Genomic DNA, 18,575 nt, shown 5'->3' on the forward strand with positions numbered 1-18,575 from the left:
ATAAACCATCACCCACTGCTGGGGACTCGATTTCGACTCATAGCGACCCTATGGGACAGAGTAGAACTGGCCAACAGGGTTTCTAAGGCTGTAAATATTTATGGAAGCAGACTGTCACATCTTTCTCTCCCAGAATGGCTTGCAGTTCAAACCACCGACCCCTTGTTTAGCAGTGCTTTGACCACAGAGCCACCAGAGCTCCTTACAGTCTATATAGGACCATTAAAAAAAAGGTGCCATGTTATAAAGGAACCATTATCTCCTGATCAGATTGCAGGTGAAAAAGGAAATAATGTCAGTAAACACCTAGCTATTAGTTCTAATGGAAAAAAAAAAATTGGAGATGATAGTTATACATTCAATCTAGTTAAACTATTAGAAGTCTGTTAGATTCCTAACAACATCTGAACTGAGAAAAAAGTTATACCTTAAAACAATCACAGGGGAAATGAGCAGAGATAAACTATTAAGAGTTCCAAGTTTTCTGCCTTGGAAACAGCAGTTATTACAAAAAGCAAAAACTAGGAAACCAAGGTAGCTTAATGCAATAGATATAAGTAGGTCATTATGGTAAGAATTAATGTTTTATCTATTTTAATACTTTGTATACTTTGGATCATCTCAGTGAGAAACTGGAAATAAAAAGAAAACAATTTCAGTTAAAAAATAAACTTAATTATACACTACAACTATATACAGCACTATCAGGAGTCCCTGAATGGTGCAAATAGTTAAGTACCCAATTACTAGCAGAAAGCCTAGTGGTTTGAACCTACCCAGAGATGCCTCCAAAGACAGGCCTGGTGGTCTGCTTCTGAAAGGTCACAGCCTTGGAAACCCCATGGAGCAGTTCTACTCTGCACGCATAGGTCACCAGGAATTGGAATCAACTCAATGGCAACTAACGACAAAAACACAGCACTACCAGATATATTTCGAATTAAAAAAATCAGGAAGCAAGTTAGTCTTTCATAGAAGTATCAGGAATCATGGTCCAGGGGATATAAATTATAATGAGAAGTCCTGGGTTCAAAAACGGACTCTAAATTTTATTTTGCTATTAACTTTGATTGAGGTACATAATTGTGTAAGCCTTAGTTCTTAATCTGTAAATTATGAAAGGTGTCATTATTGTGGTGTGGACTTTTATAATAACATGTAAGTTTCACAAAGGCAGGTATCATGGTTAAAAACATGAGTTTCTGGTGTCAATAAACCTAGATTTGAGTTCTGGCTGCTCAATTATTTATCCCAGGTAAGTTTCTCAATCTTTCTAATCTTGAGGTTTCCTTATCCTTAAAATGATGGGAAATAATACCCACCTCATGTAACTGTTTGTATTAAATGGGACAATGAAAGGGCTCAGACAGCGCCCAGAACACAGAAAGCACTCAAAAAACGATAGCTGTCTATACCTTCTTAAGTTTTTCAATCTGCTTGCTACGCACTGAAGTATTATCAATCGCCAAAACTTCCACAGAGTCTTCTTTTTCCAACTGGTACTTATTTACTCCAACAATTACTTCAGAACCTGTAAATTTCCCAGAAGAAAATAATATATAGATTCTATTCACAAATAATTGCCTAATAGCAATGCTCTGATTATCAGGTATTTTCCTTATAACTTCAATATTTTTAAGTAGTATTCTTAACTCTTATAATGAAAGTTAACGGGGATCAGCAAATCCCAATCTGAAATGGGGATCTGAGGATAAAGGACAGGTACATATGTACATCTCTTTAACAGCGGATTTTTATTATGTTCTCAAACTATACACTTTCCCAGATAAGCTCTCTTCTAACAGTATAAAATAAAAGCAGTAATAGCAGCAGCTACCATCTAAGACTTTAAACAAGAGAGACTTGACAACCAAAACCAAACCCAAAACCCATTGCCATCAAGTCGATTCCAGCTCATAGTGACCCAACAGGACAGACTGGAACTGCCCCATTGAGTTTCCAAGGAGCACCTGGTGGATTCGTACTGCCGACTTTTTGGTTGGCAGATGTAGCTCTTAACCACTACACCAACAGGGTTTCCAACTACCAAAAGTATCTCTAATTTATTTTCTTGAATTATCTTACACCCAATCTCTTTTAAACAAAAAAACAAATACTTTTAAAATCTACTGATTCATGAAACAAAATTATAAAGATCTTCCTTAACATGATGCTAACTTACTAAAAAAAAAAACTACTACTAACTTATTACTCTATCTAAAGAACCCCACTATCCCTACCCCAAGTTATACTCCTTATTTCCTTCACAACACTTACCATAATCCACATTATTTTATTTACTTTTTTACTTCCTATCTCCTTTACTAGAATGTAAGCTATATGGGTGCAGAAAGCATGTCTGTCCTGCTCACAACTGAATGCCCATGCCTACCACTATACCTCAGAGTAGGCTAAAAAAATGGACTGATTGATTGAAAAAAATGAATGAATAACAACTCTAATGTAGAGCACAATGACCATCAAGATTGTCATCTTCAAAATGTTAGCAATACCCACACAGACACATGTATGTACAATGAGCATACAAGCACACAAACTTGGAATATATGCTTGCCCATGAGCATCCATGCATACAAAAATACAAACCCATGTATTTATATAACAATGAGAATGATTCTACCCAAGTTTAATTTTCCATTATTTTTGTTTTGTTAACTATATATGCTACTTACAAACAGAAATTGGAATTTCTTTTTAAAAACTGGATTTCATATATAAACTTTCCCGCTTTATCTTACCAGAATCTATTCTAGCTTGCCTTCGAGCAGCACATTCTTCAATTCTTAGTTTAGGTATTCCCTCAGCTACAGCTTTGGCCATTCCACCCATTTCTTCAATTTCGTTAATGAGCTAATAAGAAAAATAGATTAATAAAACTAGGAGAATACGAAAAAAAGTTTTATAAACTAAACAAATTTATTATGAGTATTATGTAATTACTAATACCAAATTAGATGCTACTTCAGTAGAAAAAGTAATGTTTCATAAGAAAATAATTACATCGAGGGCATTAATTAGAAATTATGTGTGTTTGAAGTTGTTTAAAAGGACAACAGAAAAGCTAACAAGTATGTTCTGCAAAATACAAAACCTCTCACTCAAATTTTGGGAGAAAATTTAAAACAACATCAATTTTCTAATCTTTATTTTTAACCTCTACACCACCGGAGTTTCCTATTTTTACATAAAGTTTTATAGTTATACAAAGAAAGACTCACTAAAATATATTTCAAAATACAATTTTAAGTTTAAGTAGAAAAGCAATGATGTAACTCCATCTTTAATGAAACTAGGAAATATTTAAACCTTCAATAAGTCTCAAATATAAAGAAAGAAAATGGATGGTGGAATGGTATATGAAAGGAATAGAAGGTAGGAGAAAAGAACTAGGTCAAACTTGAGTGTCTGCAAAAACAGTGTGGGAAGAGAAGTACTATAAAGAAGTAGGATGCTTTTTCCTGAATAATTCAAAAAAGAAGGCTCTGTATCAGATTCTGGAACTCTGGTGGCTAGGTGGTTAAGAGCTCAAAAGGTCAGCAGTTCGAATTCACCTGCCACTCCTTGGAAACCCTATGGGGCAGTTCTACTCTATCCTATAGGGTCACTATGAGTCGGAATCAACTTGATGGCAACAGGTTTGGTTTGTGGGTATCAGATTCTACAGAAGTCAAGGGTAAGATGGAAAGCTAAAAAGAAGGGAATGTTTTAATAGTTTGTATCTTCTTCTCTCCTACTCTGGCAGGAGAATCAAAGTTTACTGTCTGCAGAAAAGGAACTATAGAGGCAAAAGACTCCAACACCAAGTATAGAGAAGGGCAAGAGTAAGAAGCCTTACTTTTAATGAAACAAAAGGCTATATTCTGAACAATTAAGAACAGAAAGCACACGGAGACTATGTAGGATGCAGAAGAAAAATCCAAAAATTATATATAATATCCTCATAAAAATAAGATTCTGTGTTGATGAAACAAAAAAAAGTATGACATACAATGCAAGAGGAACAAGTAGAAAACAATAATGACCTTTCGGAAATTAAAAATATAATATGTAAATTTTAAAGTATTTAAGTAAAAAGATAAAGTTGAGGAAGGTCCAACAAAACACAATGGAAAGTCAAAGAGCATCACAGAAAAGAACATGAGAAGAGAATTCAAGGAGGTTTCATAACTAGGTGTCCTAGAAAGGGAAACTATAGAAAAATGGCAGAGAGGAAATTATCAAAAAAATAATAAAAGAAAATTTTCTAGAGTTACAAGACCATGAATCTCCACATGAAAAAGGTCCATCAAAGGTCCAATCCAGCACAATGCAGGAAATAATAAACACACCAAGGGGCATCAGCACAAAAAATAAAAAAGAGATCTTGAAGCTTTTAAAGAGAAAGATCTTCAATGAGAATGGCATCACATTTCTAAACAGCAATAGTGGAAGCTGGAATAAAATGGATCAATGTTTGCTAACTTCTGAGTGGAAAAAATTTCAAACCTAGTTAGAATAGTAATCAAGTATGAGAGAAGAATAAAGGCATTTTCAAATATGAAAAGTACCAAATAATTCATTTCCCACATATCATTTTTCAGCTGGTTCCTATGAGATGTGCTTCAAAACAACAAAGGATAAAACAACCAAGAATTCAGTGTGGGGAGGTGAAAAGAATTCTCAGGATGAAGGCAAAGAGAAGTCAAATGACAACAACAGTCAGTGGCCTGGAGAGAAACCAGTCTTAATATTACTAGAGGGCTTTAGGATTATACTGAGATATAATTATATTGCAGTATTAAAAAAAACCGAACCCATTACCATCGAGTCGATTCTGACTCATAGCAACCCTAAAGGACAGAGTAGAACCGCCCCATAGGGTTTCCAAGGAGCAGCTGGTAGATTAGAACTGCCAATAGCTCTCAACCACTGCACCACCAGTGCTCCATACTCCAGTATAGGAGGAGGGAAAGAAGAGGTGTGAATTGTCTGAAATACTAAACTACCATACTAACAAAAGTGATAATGTCTAAAATTGATGGAATTACAAGAAATAGTGTGATATTAAAATATACAGATAAAATAAGAGGAAACAAAAAAGTAATATGTAGCTGACTCTTGGAAGCAGAATAAAAGCAAGTAGGGGACAAATGCCTACGGTTTTTTATTATAAGCCTTTTAATAATAGTGGGCTTTTTAAACTCTTTGAATAAAATACTTTAATACAAATACAAATGTACTATTAGGTATCAGTGTAGAATACAACAAAATGAAATCTAGAATCCCCCTTTTCTCTCAAACATTTTATATTTCTATAAATCTTGAAAGCAAAGTTCCAAGCAGGAGAAACTGACCTTCAAGGCAGCATTATAAACATCGTTCGTGAGACATTCCATCATATATGAACCTCCCCAAGGATCAGCCACTTTGGGAATCCCAGATTCATCTTGAATGATGATTTGGGTGTTCCTGGCGATTCGAGCACTTTTCACAGTTGGCAAGCCCAAGGCTTCATCAAAAGAATTTGTGTGCAAAGACTGAGTTCCTCCAAACACTGCTGCCATTGCTTCTATTGTAGTTCGAATGATATTATTGTAAGGATCCTAAAACATCAGTAAATCATCAAAAACAAAATGAGGAAACAGTCCATATGTATTTCAATTTAAAAGTCAGTATGATTAAGCAGTGATTGCTGCATACTTTCTATGTCAAGGTCCACATTAGGCTCATCAAATAAATACAGACAAATCAGTGAAGGAGCCACGTTTAGAATCAAGAGCCAAGGTATCTAGTCTGTGCTTAGACACTAAAACATTGTTTCTTATAGTGCACTGATATCTCAAATATTGGTTCTACTTACTTTTCTACTCCCTAAATACTGTTCTATAAGTATATTATAAATGTATACTTTGTCTACTTAGATTGAGATCCTTCATCTCGAAATTAATGATCTCCTAATTATTTTGTATACCTTAAGGTATCTACCACATAGATGTACACAAAACAGGTACTCAATAAATGATTAGTAAAAGAGATGAACAATGGTCTGTGAGATGGGAAATCTCCAGTTCAATTTGTTCCCAACTATGATTTTGGCAAGTCATTTGACTTCTGTGAATTTCTGTTTCCTTAGTTGTAAAAATGAGAAGGTAAGACAAAAACAATTACTAGAGCTTCTTCCAACCCTGAAAATCTGTAGTTCTCCATTATAAGGACCTGACGTTGTATTTCATATTGGGTATATCATTTATTATTCACTTTTAAATGTATAAAAGCAATGTTACTTTAGTTATGTTTTTTAAATGTATCAAAATAGTATGTAAAGAGAACACATGTAGAAGTCATCACCAAACAATATTTTTAATGGAATAAAATTAAATTACCCAAGTGACAATAATTTTTAAATGGTCTGTTTAAACACTTATTTAAACACATAACTACATTATATATATGTATTTTTTTAAATATACAAATAAAACACATAATTATATATACATGTATGTATATTATATTTCCAAATTTTAATTTGGGAGTTTTATGTTAATAATTCTAACTTCAAAATATTTAGGATGGCATTAAATTATGATCTGTACTTCTTCCTCATTACCACATATTTTTTATGTCTTTAAAATAAAAAACTTAGATTTAAATGATTTTATACTGTTAACCACCAGAGGGAGCCTACTTAATTTTGAACACAAGTGGATGCTTATAAAAAGCTGGCTTAAGTACATTCAGAGCAATGATCCTTAAGCTTATTTTACATCTTTAAAAATCAACTTGTTCCAGTACTTCCACTTATAATTGAAAAAGAAAACCCAATCTGAATTTACAAAAATGTGTTCTTTGGCCAAGACGACATTTCAATTTGGTATAATTAAATCAATTTGTGCAATAAAAACTATAGCTAGGATAAATTTTCAAAATGTTTTTATTCTAAGTACTCAGTGTATCGTTTATTTATGATGCCATGCAGAATAACATCTGGGACACTAAAATACATATCAAACCAGTATGTTATAACCTAGAAAACATCCACGTGACCTTCAGCAAGCAAATAATTATTCTAAGATTAGGTCTTGTTTAGATAATGAGGACATTAATTCACAAACTGATTAAATATAAGTTAATCATCAAAATCCCATATGATGATAGTGAAAATACATGCAAACTACCCAAATGTTAGTAATTATTAATATAATTATATTAAGACACACCCTATCTCACGTATCACTTTAAATTTTACTACTTTTAACTAATTTGGAAACCCTGATGGTGTAGTGGCTAAGCGCTACAGCTGCTAACCCAAGGGTCGGCAGTTCAAATCCGCCAGGCACTCCTTGGAAACTCTGGGGCAGTTCTTCTCTGTCCTATAGGGTCACTATAGTCGGAATTGACTCGACGGCACTGGGTTTGGTTTTTTTTTGGATATATATAATATTTATTTGGAAAAAAGATATTACACAATATTCATTTCTCTGTCTTCCTTCGTAACAGACCCTGATTTTGTTTGGAGTGGCAATATTTCCAGCCTTAAGTAAGGTACTCACTTTCCCAGTCCCCCTTGTAGCTAAGGTAGCCATGTAATGAAATAGGAGTTCTGAGAACCTTTTCACTTTTTCTGATAAGAAGGTGCAGCTGGTGCCACACCTTCCTGCTTTGAACCTGATGGCTGCAGCTGTGGCACTCATCTTGCAATCACTGAGAAAAGCAGAGCAGTGACATCAGCTGTGCTACTGCTCTGTCACTGAAGCAAAGCTGGAACCAAACTAGCTCCAAATTTCTATAAAGTAATTTGAAAGAAAACATAACAATCAGCTCTTATTTATTAAATCTACTTCGTCAAGATTTCCCTTACTTAAAGCCAAATAGATTCAGATACCATATAAGTATCACCTAAATAAAAATTCAATATTTAAAGTATCTACTACAGTAAAATATGGGGCAAAGTTGCTTCAGTGGCAGAATTCTTACCTTCCATGAGGGAGACCCAGGTTTGATTCTGGGCCAACACACCTCAAGCACAGCCACTACTCGTTTGTCAGTGGAGGCGTGCATGTTGCTATACTGCTGAGCAGGTTTCAGCAGAGTTCCCAGACTGAGATGGACTAGGAAGAAAGGCCTGGTGATCTATTTCTGAAATTCAGTCAATGAAAACCCTATGGTTCATGATGGTCCAATTCACTGTACTTGTGGTTGCCAGGAGTCAGGGGCCAACTCAATGGCAGCTAACAACAGCACAGTCAATGCTTAGTAAAAGTCAGCTAAAGAAAAATGACTAAATTGTTACATTTACTTGATGTAATATTTTATAATAAAATTTAAAATGATGAAAGCTATGTAGCAAAATAATTATTTTAAGTGAAAAAATACAAGATTCTGTCATGGTGTTTGCAACTATGAAAAATAATATTTACATTTAGAGAAAAAATTAGAAGAGACCATCAAAAAATAAAATGACTTATAGGACAGTAATTGGATTGTAGAAAAGGTTTTTTGTTTTTAAATGTTAGTATCATTAAAATGTGTAAGTACAAAAATGTAAGTGTGCATTTCACTTAATGATACTTGTGATTTTCAAATATTAGCAGATAGGTTTTTAAAATCTATTTTTTCACCATGCCATGCTGCTTAGAAGAAAAATTATGGCTATTAAGTGCTATACTTTAAATCACATACACACCTGCTCAGTAAGTGACCATCCTGATGTCTGACAATGTGCTCTTAGAAGAAGAGATTTAGAGTTTTTAGGCTGAAACATTTGCTCTATTAAGTGAGCCCAGAGTCTTCTCCCAGCTCTCATCTTTGCTATTTCCATGTAAAAGTTCATCCCAATTCCCCAGAAGAAAGACAACCTGGAATAGTTATGCAAGTCCAGAATTTGATTGCACTTGATAATATAAAATGGGAAATGAAACTAGTTATATCACACACTAGATAGATAATCATTGTCCAGATTTCAAACAACTTAATCTGAATTAAAATCAATACCCATGTACTTGAGTAATTTCAAGCCTAATACATGAACATACAGTTTTATGCATGCAGAAGAAATAGCTGTGATTATTTGCTTCAGGTTGAGAATTAGTCACTTTGCAACTGGTTTTCCTTAAGAAAGAAGTTTCTCTTCTGTCCATAAATAAAGAATAGCTCAATTATTTAAGGAATACTCAATATGTAAGGCAGGGGCCACCCAGGAAGGGACTAAAACCCACTAACTTACTTTGTTTGGATAGCAATAGATATTTTTTAACAATACCTGCTTATTTAGTTTAAGTACATATTAATCCAATTTATTAATTTGGGATTATATATTAATCCAATCTGGCCCTACTACTCCCTTTTATCCTGTAGCTGGTTTAGACATTTAGATTATTTGCCTGCCTCTAGGCATTAAGTTTACTGTCATTTTTAATTAAATTACTAAAAAATGTTGATACTTATAATCCATGTAATGTTGATACAATATCTGGCTTAAATTTACTTACCTTGGTGCAAATTCATCAATCGTCAGGCCAGCTTGTAGTCCAGTTCTACAGTACTCCAAGCCATCTGCAACAGTATAGGCCAGTTCCAGAATGGCATCAGCCCCTGCTTCCTGCATATGGTAGCCACTAATTGAAATTGAATTAAATTTTGGCATGTGCTAAATAAAATAAAGAATATAACAATAAATGAAAATCTTAAAAAGTTCTATTAAACCCATTTTCTAAAATCAAATATTGTTTAAAAATAGTCAACTCAGATATACTAAGTACTTTGCAATGTTCATTAAAAATATTTAATGCTTATTTTGTTACATTTAATTCACTCTCCAATTTTAGTGGCTGATAAAGTGACCCACTCTCAGGACTGCACCTGTTGGGCTGTTCTAATGGAAAAGAATTTGCACTAACCATCCTTTAGGGCCAAAAGTTTAAACTCTGAAATTAGCTGGCTAAGGTTAAGAATGTAACCCTTGGAGAAGAAAGACCTGGCAATCTACTTCCGAAAAATCAGCCACTGAAATCCCTATGGAAAGATATAACTATTGGTCTCTACTCATTCAAAGCAAGAGAAAAAGAAGGAAAACAAAAACTCAAAGAAGAAACTGGTCTACAGGACTAACAGTCAACACGAACCACAGACTTGACTATCCTGAGACCAGAACTAGATGGTGCCCAGCTACCACTACCAACTGTTCTGATCAGGGCACAATAGATGGATGCTGATAAATGGGAGAAAAATGTGAAACAGAACCTCAAATTCTTAAAAACAACAACAACAAACAGACTTACTGGACAGGTTGACACTAGTGGACACCAGGAGACTATTGCCCTGAGATACCCTTTAAACCTTGAACCAAAACTAGCCTCTGTTGTCACCTTTCAGCTAAATAACAGATTACCTCAGAAATAAAGGACACCATCCGTGAAATTAAAAAAAGAATGTAACCCTTGGCCTGAGAACCAAATGCCAACATCTTTAACTCCTAATCAATGACTCTGATCTCTATAGCATGGCCTCATAACTTTGGGTAAATCTGATGAAGATGTATACATTTAATTATCATTGACTAGTTATTAATTTTCTTACCTGACTGAAGGCAACATATATGAATAAGTACAAAAAGGGAAAAAAAGGTTCAATTCTTAGTATTATATGTTAAAATAAAAAGGGGGAAAAAATACATGGTTTAAAAATCACAGAATTCAATTTTATTTACTCTAGTGTTTAATGTTAAGCATACCCCAGAGACGTTCCTTCTACCACAATCACTAAAACTACATTTCCACTATTTTCCTAAAATTTCACATTAGGTAAGCTACATATCTTACATATCCTGCAGACCAAAAACTATTATCCTTCCCAAGAGTCAGCCAAACATAATAAAAACTAAATCACATAAAACTCAGCACAACGGTTAACAGCATGGACTCTGGACTCAGAGTGCCTGGGCTCAAATTCTAGCTGTGTCACTTAACTAGTTATGTGTCTGCAGGCAACTTACTCAATCTTGCTATTCTTTCATTTCCTAAACCATAGAGATAATAATGGTACTTTCCTCAGGTAGTTGTTTTAGGATTAAATGAGGTGATTCATCTAAAGCACTTAATAGGCCTGTACATAGCAAGTACTCAAAAAACATTCATTGTTAAGTATCTGGTATAGATTACCTATATTTTCAATTTAAAAATACTTTATTTACACCTATCAAAAAGCATTCAAAAAATGTTCTATTACAAAAGCAATAAGGGAACTGAATCACATGGAATTTAGAGACAACTGGAGTATGTTTTGAATTACAAAGAGGCAAAGAAACAAATAGGTGTTTCTTTACATGAAGTAGCAGAATTTAAGAACAACACAAAAGTTTACAGTTTATAAAGTACTTCTGTAGAGCATTATTTAATCAGTATCTGAAATTGGCATATTTATCACTTATATGAAAAAAGCAATTTTGAACCTGCGGATGACATTAGGATCTTTCAAAAGGTGAAATACCCAAGTCCACAAAGGCCCAGACTGCTGTGCTCTACCTAGCAACCATTCTCTACCCCACTCCTGTAAAACCATAAAATCTGAGAGCCAGTGTGCAATGGGACCACATTTCCAATCTTTTCTTACTATGTGTTCATTGATATATAAGTGGACATTTTGTGTGTTTCTTCCAGAAGTTCACCTTAAATCAGAGGAGCTGGGTCCCTCGAACACAAACACATACACCCACACACACACCTATCTCCTTCCTTAATCTTGAGATGACACAGTAACAATGGTAAAGAAGCAAGATAAAAGGAGCCTGGTTTCCCAATGACTGTGGAGATGCCAAACAAGCAAACTCTTGCCAGCCTACCTCCTGACTTTTTATATGAAAGAGAAAGCAGTTTAAGCTCCTGCTATTTGTTTTGTTTTGTTTTGTTTTGTTTTTGCCATATCCTGCTAAATGCAATCCTCCTGTATATATGTTCTTGAAATATAAAAAGGTGGCAGAAATATGTACTGCCTCTGAGAGATTATAATGCTTTGGAGAAATGGACTAAATCTATGAAAAGAAATAAAATTACAAAGTACAAAGGCTAAATATCAAATGATGAGTGTAGGCAATACTTGAAGGAATTCTGAGATAATAACAATCACAAGAGGTGAGATTAAAAAAAAAAGGTCTGATGGAGGAGGAGTCATTTGCCCTGTAGCATGAAATAATGGTTGAATTTTAAGAAAGCAAGGAAAAGGAGCACATTGTCAGCAAGAAGTGTGACTGATGGGAGAATATATACATTGCTCAGAGGAAAAGAAGATTTATGCTTCCCGATGGAGGAACTGTTAGCACTATAGGAGCACTCTTAGCTTCTTTTCCAAACACTCTGATTGGGGAAGATGAATCTAATTCAGGGTGAGATATTAGGGATCCCATATGGTTGTATACATAAGTGATATCCTCCAATCCAGCTTTCAGCAGAAATTAGGCTGATATTTTGACCTCCATCTATCTGAAACCAGTGTCTACTTCACAGCTGAATCTGAATTCTAGACAGAAACAAAAGTATAAATTACAAGCCCTCCCCCAGAGAATATACACCTTAATAACAGAAATACAGTAAACGTCTATTGCACAGATTTCTACGGGTAATGACAGGCCATAAAATTAGTATGTTAAAAACAAAAATCTAACACGCGCACAAAAAGCCTATTTATACTACAACTATTACTCAGGCTCAGTTACCAACTTCAAGTTAGTTTATGACATTTTGTAAAACTCACTACATCCAAAATAGCAGAACCTATAATAACTACAAAGGATACCTTTGCTGTGTATTGAAAGATGTCAGCAATAATTTTCATAGATGGTTCTGGAGGAAAAATATAAGTATTTCTGACCATGAACTCCTTAAGTATATCATTTTGAATTGTACCAGTAAGTTTGTCTTTAGGTACACCTTGCTCTTCTCCAGTTACTATAAAATTTGCAAGAACTGGAATAACTGCTCCATTCATAGTCATGGAAACTGACATTTTTTCTAAAGGAATTCCATCAAAAAGAATTTTGGTATCTTCCACAGTGTCAATAGCAACTCCAGCCATTCCAACATCACCACGGACTCGGGGGTTGTCTGAATCATAGCCTCGATGGGTTGCCAGATCAAAGGCAACTGATAATCCCTGTTGGCCAGCTAAACACATAAAGAAAAATAAGATTAAAGACTCTGACATCAAAGTAAATTGATTTAACACTGCTAAAAAAGTATTAATTTATCCTATCATAGTATACTTTTATAACAAACATTGTTTTCATGCTCATGCATGTCAAAACAAATTTAAATAAAGATGACTCACTAAGACAGTGAGCCATTTCAATGTGCTTAAACGCACAAATTGAGTTCCAGACAATACTGTAAGAATGGGAGGAGTAAGACACCTGATTTATGTCATGTCTATCTAAGAACACAGTTTACCTTAACAGTTTTTAATAGAAATATTTCTAAAATTCATGAAAAGCACTGGCTGTTTATATATAAATAAACCAAACCCATTGCCATTGAGTCAATTTTGACTCTTAGCAACTCTACAAAACAGAGTAGAACTGCCCCACAGGGTTTCCAAGGAGCACCTGGTAGATTCGAACTGCCAACCTTCTGGATAGCAGCTGAACTCTTAACCATTACGCCACCAGAGTTTCGATTTAGATATACAGTAAACATAATTTAACATTTGTATATGGTTGCTATGAGTCAGAATCGACTCAACAACACTGTGTTTTTTTGTTATATATACTTATTTATTTTTGTTCTTCTATCTAATGATCGTAACAGATTTTTTCTCTATTCAAATATTCTGGGAAACATAATTATGAAAGCCATACAAAATTTTTAAATTAAATATAAAACCCACCGCAATCCAGTCAATTCCAACTCACAGCAACACTATAGGACACAGTAGAACTGCCCCACAGGGCTTCCAAGGCTGTAATCTTTACAGAAGCAGACTGCCACATCTTTCTACTAACTAAAATATACTACAGTAAATATAAGAACATTAAATATGCTATGCAAAGTTATATATCCTCAAGTTTACCACTCAAACCATATAATTTTATTTTTGATCATAAAAAATAGTAGTTAACATAATTTTGAGAGAATGAGTGCCAGATGGCACTGAATATATTTGTACTACACTATCATTACTTCCTTTGTGCAGCATTTAAACCATTTTCCCTACATTTCCTACTGACAATTTTAATTAAAAGTTTTTCAAAGGCAAAGCCAATTTATCTGTTTCTTCATATAACTTCACACCTGATTTCTTTTATACAATGTGCATGTAACTGTTGTTTAGTTTCAAGAACACTTAGGGATTTATTTGGGCTCACCTATCTTTTTGAACACAGAAGTTGAAAAACATACTTTTTTTCAGAGTATAAGTTTAACTACAGAATTATAAAACAAATATCAACTTCACAGAGATTAACTAATCTCCCCTCAAAATAAGCCAGGAGTAGAAGGGATGTGTCTTATTATAAATATTATGTCTCGAATCAAAATCTCACCCTTAATATTATCCTTATAGAACTTATTGCTTTCTTCCACAGTACTAAAGCCAGCATACTGGCGGATGGTCCAGGGCCTAAAGGTATACATGGTCGGATATGGTCCACGTGTGAATGGCTTCATTCCTGGAAGTTCCTCAGGAAAGTCCTTAGTATCCCTACCGGAATACAAGGGCTTGATGGATATCCCTTCTGGGGTGTGCCATATTAGGTCTTCTGGGTTTTTGCCTTTTAGCTGCTTTTTGGCCAGGGCAGCCCATTCTGGGTGAAGGGGATGTTGCTGGTGTAGAAGTCGTTGCCATAGGAGCTTGGGGCCTGGTGATTCTTTCAGCTGCTTTGGGTGATAGGGCGAAAGTAAAAAAAGCCGACTCTTAGCCCTCAACATGATACAGCAGGGAAAATGCCCAACAGGAACAAGAACTGATCTAGAAAAATAAACACAGTGATTTAGAAGAAGGAAGAAAAATGTGTGCTACTGGTTGGAAGGGAAAAGAGAAGGAAGAGGGTTTATTAGTCTGATTTCATCCCTTCTTTTCTGCCTCCTGCACCTGATATTTTATAACTCTGGCCCTTCCTGTTATCATTGTTCCAGTTTCAGTGTTGTTTATCAATAGCCTCTTAGCTGGTCTTACCATGCTCTTAGCCTCCTCATACCCATTCTCTACAATGACATCAATGTAAATCTGATCATGTCACATGGTCCCTTTCTCAAAATTTTTCAAAGGCTTTGCAACATAAAGAGGATATAGTATAGCTTCATAATTATTACTTTTTTAGCCGAAAAGGTTTTTATTGAATACCTACTTTATGACAAGCACTGTACTGGGTGCTGGAGAGAAAGTGGTGATCAAAACAAATAGGCATTCAAGGCCTCCATGCCCCGGCCTCTGCTTATCTCTCAGACTCACCTCTACATTTGTCCACTACGTTATTTTCTGTACTAACAAGACTGAATTACCTGTAGTTCCCTACAAATGTAAGTTCTGTGAATTCGCTCTTGCTATTCTGTCTGTCTAAAATGTTATTCTGTCTGTCTAAAATGTTCTTTGGCTAATTCAGCTCAGGAATTGTCTCACATATGCAGGGCTATGTGCCAGGCACTGCTATAAGGACTACACAATTTTAATCCTCATCATACCACCTAGGGGTAGGTACTATTATTAACGCTTGCATTTTACAGATGAAGAAACTATATCAGAGAAGCCAGCATTTAAACCTAGGCAGCCTGATTCCAAAGTCCTTACGTTTAACTAGTATGTTCACAGTCTCTCCTTGAATCCACCTGGGATAAAGGGCCTCTTCAGAACCTACAGCACTGTTTCCCTGTTTACACCTATCATTTCCTACTCTAAAATATATTAGAACCAACCATTTCTGTATTTTTATTATATATTTATGTTTTATATAAAATAAAAATTATAATTATTTATTATGCAAGACATAAACTGCTGGTGGGAGTAAACACCGTCTTAACCACTTTGGAAAAGAAACTAGCACTACCTGTGAAGAGTCGCAGAAATGTTTATGTTCTGTAACATCACTCCTGGGAAAGCTACTATAACAACACATAAGGTAGATGTTCCTTATAGTTGTGTTATAGAGAAAAACTTAGAAGCACCATAAATATCTCAACAGAAGAATGAATAAGTGAATTACATCATATGCAAATGCTAGAATTTCATGTGTCTATTAAAATTTCACTAGAAAACAGGCAAAACTAATTATTTTTTTAATGTTTAGGAAGCAAAACGAATCTCTGATGTTTGAAGTTAGAGGAGTGGTCATTTAAGATGGATAGTGCTGGAAAAAAAAAATTTTTTTTTTTCTAGTGCTGGAGGGGGAAACCCTGGTTGCATAGTGGTTAAGCGCTACGGCTGCTAATCAAAAGGTCAGCAGTTTGAATCCGCCAGGCGCTCCTTGGAAACTCTATGGGGCAGTTCTACTCTGTCCTATAGGGTCGCTATGAGTCGGAATTGACTCAACGGCAGTGGGTTTGGTTTTCGGTTTTTAGTGCCGGAGGGAGTACGATGGGGCATCTGGAGTGATGGTCTCGATCTGAACACTGATTACATAGATGCATTAAATTTGTAGCAATTCATGAAACAGTACACCTATGTGCACTTACCTGTGAGTATATTATTTATAAGTAAAAAGTTTCAAATGTTATGAATAATATCTTTTAAAAGGAGAAAGGTTCAAAAAGTGTTAAGTGAAAGGATCAGGATACAAAATAGTAAATGCAGGGCGTTCAACTAGGTAAAAAATGCATGACGTCTAAAAGCAAGTACAACAAAAACAACTCCCATTAATTTCTTAAATCTATTATAATTTTTATTCTATTTAATCCACAGAGTCCTTGTCATCCATCGTCTTGAAAGCCATACACTACATTTACTAGCTTAAAAGGTGCATGAGAAAAATAGTGGAAGTTACAATTGAATCATCAGCGTACTAATGATATAAAATGTAACTTTAAAACTGCCTGAGACTAGACTGTAGACAAGAAATATCACATCCATTTCACATAAAATACTCCTGAGGTTTTCCTAAACCTGAACAAGTGATAGGAAACAGTTCTGAGTAACAACAAGTTCCTGGAAATCATTACTTTTAGACAAGAGCACAGCTACTGCTGACAGCCACAGGACTCCTGACTTTTCTCAGAAGATCCAACAAGAAAGACTTCGAGCATTCAGAGAAGCACCATGCAAAGCAAATATGTTATTGATAGTTAGAACATGTTACATAAAGAACAGTAATGAAGCCCGCCAGCACGTCTCCAAAAACATCCCTAAAACACCTACAATTCTAAACCAAATTATCTATCAGGCTTTAACTGTTTACATGTGGTTCCACAGAAAGACTTCAAGAAAGGCCAGTAACCTCCAATGTTCAATCAGTTTCAGTTAGGGATGGCAACATAGGACATGCAAATTAAATATTAGCATAAATAAGTCTTTAAACATAAGCATATTTTTTTATATATTGGGAAAAAATAATCAAGTAGTTTAAATCTTTATACAAACACACATACGCACAGAAAAGCTCTAGGGTTTCAAGCTTCCGAAAGAGCTGTCTCCTTCCGGCATAAACTGAGAACAAGCCAGTAATTCACACTTTTATGTCAATTTAGATCTGCCTTTCCTATTCCACTTCTCTCCCTCACCCCCAACTACAGACAGAAAGTCACCTTCAGTCCGGTCACATCTGTTACAACTATGGGTGCCTGGGCAGTCCAAATGGTTAAGGAGCTTGGCTGCTAAACAACAGACTGGAGGTTCAAGTCCACCCAGAGGGGCCTCCAAAGAAAGACCTGCTGATCTACTTCGCAAAAATCACCCACTGAAAAGCCTATGTATGGCGCACAGTTCTACTCTGACCCACATGGACCACCATGAGTTGGAGAAGATTCTGGCAGACGGGTTGGCAACTGGTTTTGGATAACATCTGCAGCGCCTAGAGGGCTGCCAGTGAAGCCTGGGCACTCCTCTGGACTCATACAAGTGAGCCCCTGCCAAGCGGAATGCTTCAGGGTGCTTGGACGGCCACGGAAAACGACATCGCCCTTAAGATGGTAAAAGCACCGTCTTACCAGCTACCAGCTGCAGCTCTGAACTCCCAAAGACCTAGTGCAGGATGAGAGGTCAGTCGAAGAGAGAATCTAAACTTCAGAAGGTAGAGAAGAGCGGGATCCCGTTCCAGTAGGAAGGTAAAGGAGGAGGTGGGAGTAGGGAGCAGGGAACGAGCAGAGAATTGGAGGGTAGGAAGAAGAGGGGAGCCAGGGAATGGAACGGTACGAAAGGCTGACGTGCCCCAAAAGGCACAGTCCTTACTCACTGGTCGGCCTGTCTCCAACATGTACCGAACCTACACCGTAGCGAGGGCGGCTGTATTTCGATCCCAAAAGCGCAAAAACCACATCGCTGGGCCTCTACTGCGCAAGCGCAAACACCAGCCGGGAGGCGTATGCCGACACCGCCCTCTTTCCAGCCAATCTAATCGCACTCCCGCCGGTGCGCTCCTAGGTACATTTAAGGGGTGTGGCTAG

The 18,575-nt window shown here is 35.8% G+C and overlaps 1 protein-coding gene across 2 annotated transcripts in view; it reads right to left on the minus strand.

The window, feature by feature from the left end:
- The window catches only part of MMUT (methylmalonyl-CoA mutase), a 68,007-nt gene extending 49,486 nt beyond the window's left edge, over positions 1-18,521 (minus strand). For both annotated transcript variants that reach the window (XM_049893877.1, XM_049893869.1), the window contains exons 1-8: positions 18,365-18,521; positions 14,528-14,952; positions 12,787-13,154; positions 9,489-9,646; positions 8,684-8,855; positions 5,355-5,603; positions 2,760-2,871; positions 1,416-1,531 (exon numbers count right to left, since the gene is read on the minus strand). In XM_049893877.1, coding sequence (XP_049749834.1) covers positions 1,416-1,531; positions 2,760-2,871; positions 5,355-5,603; positions 8,684-8,855; positions 9,489-9,646; positions 12,787-13,154; positions 14,528-14,912 — 1,560 coding nt within the window. In that variant the 5' untranslated portion in view covers positions 14,913-14,952; positions 18,365-18,521. The remainder of the gene's footprint in view (positions 1-1,415; positions 1,532-2,759; positions 2,872-5,354; positions 5,604-8,683; positions 8,856-9,488; positions 9,647-12,786; positions 13,155-14,527; positions 14,953-18,364) is intronic.
- Between the last annotated feature and the right edge of the window lie 54 nt (positions 18,522-18,575).

The sequence above is a fragment of the Elephas maximus genome, chromosome 1 (genome assembly GCF_024166365.1).
Source record: "Elephas maximus indicus isolate mEleMax1 chromosome 1, mEleMax1 primary haplotype, whole genome shotgun sequence".
Classification (NCBI taxonomy): Eukaryota; Metazoa; Chordata; class Mammalia; order Proboscidea; family Elephantidae; genus Elephas; species Elephas maximus.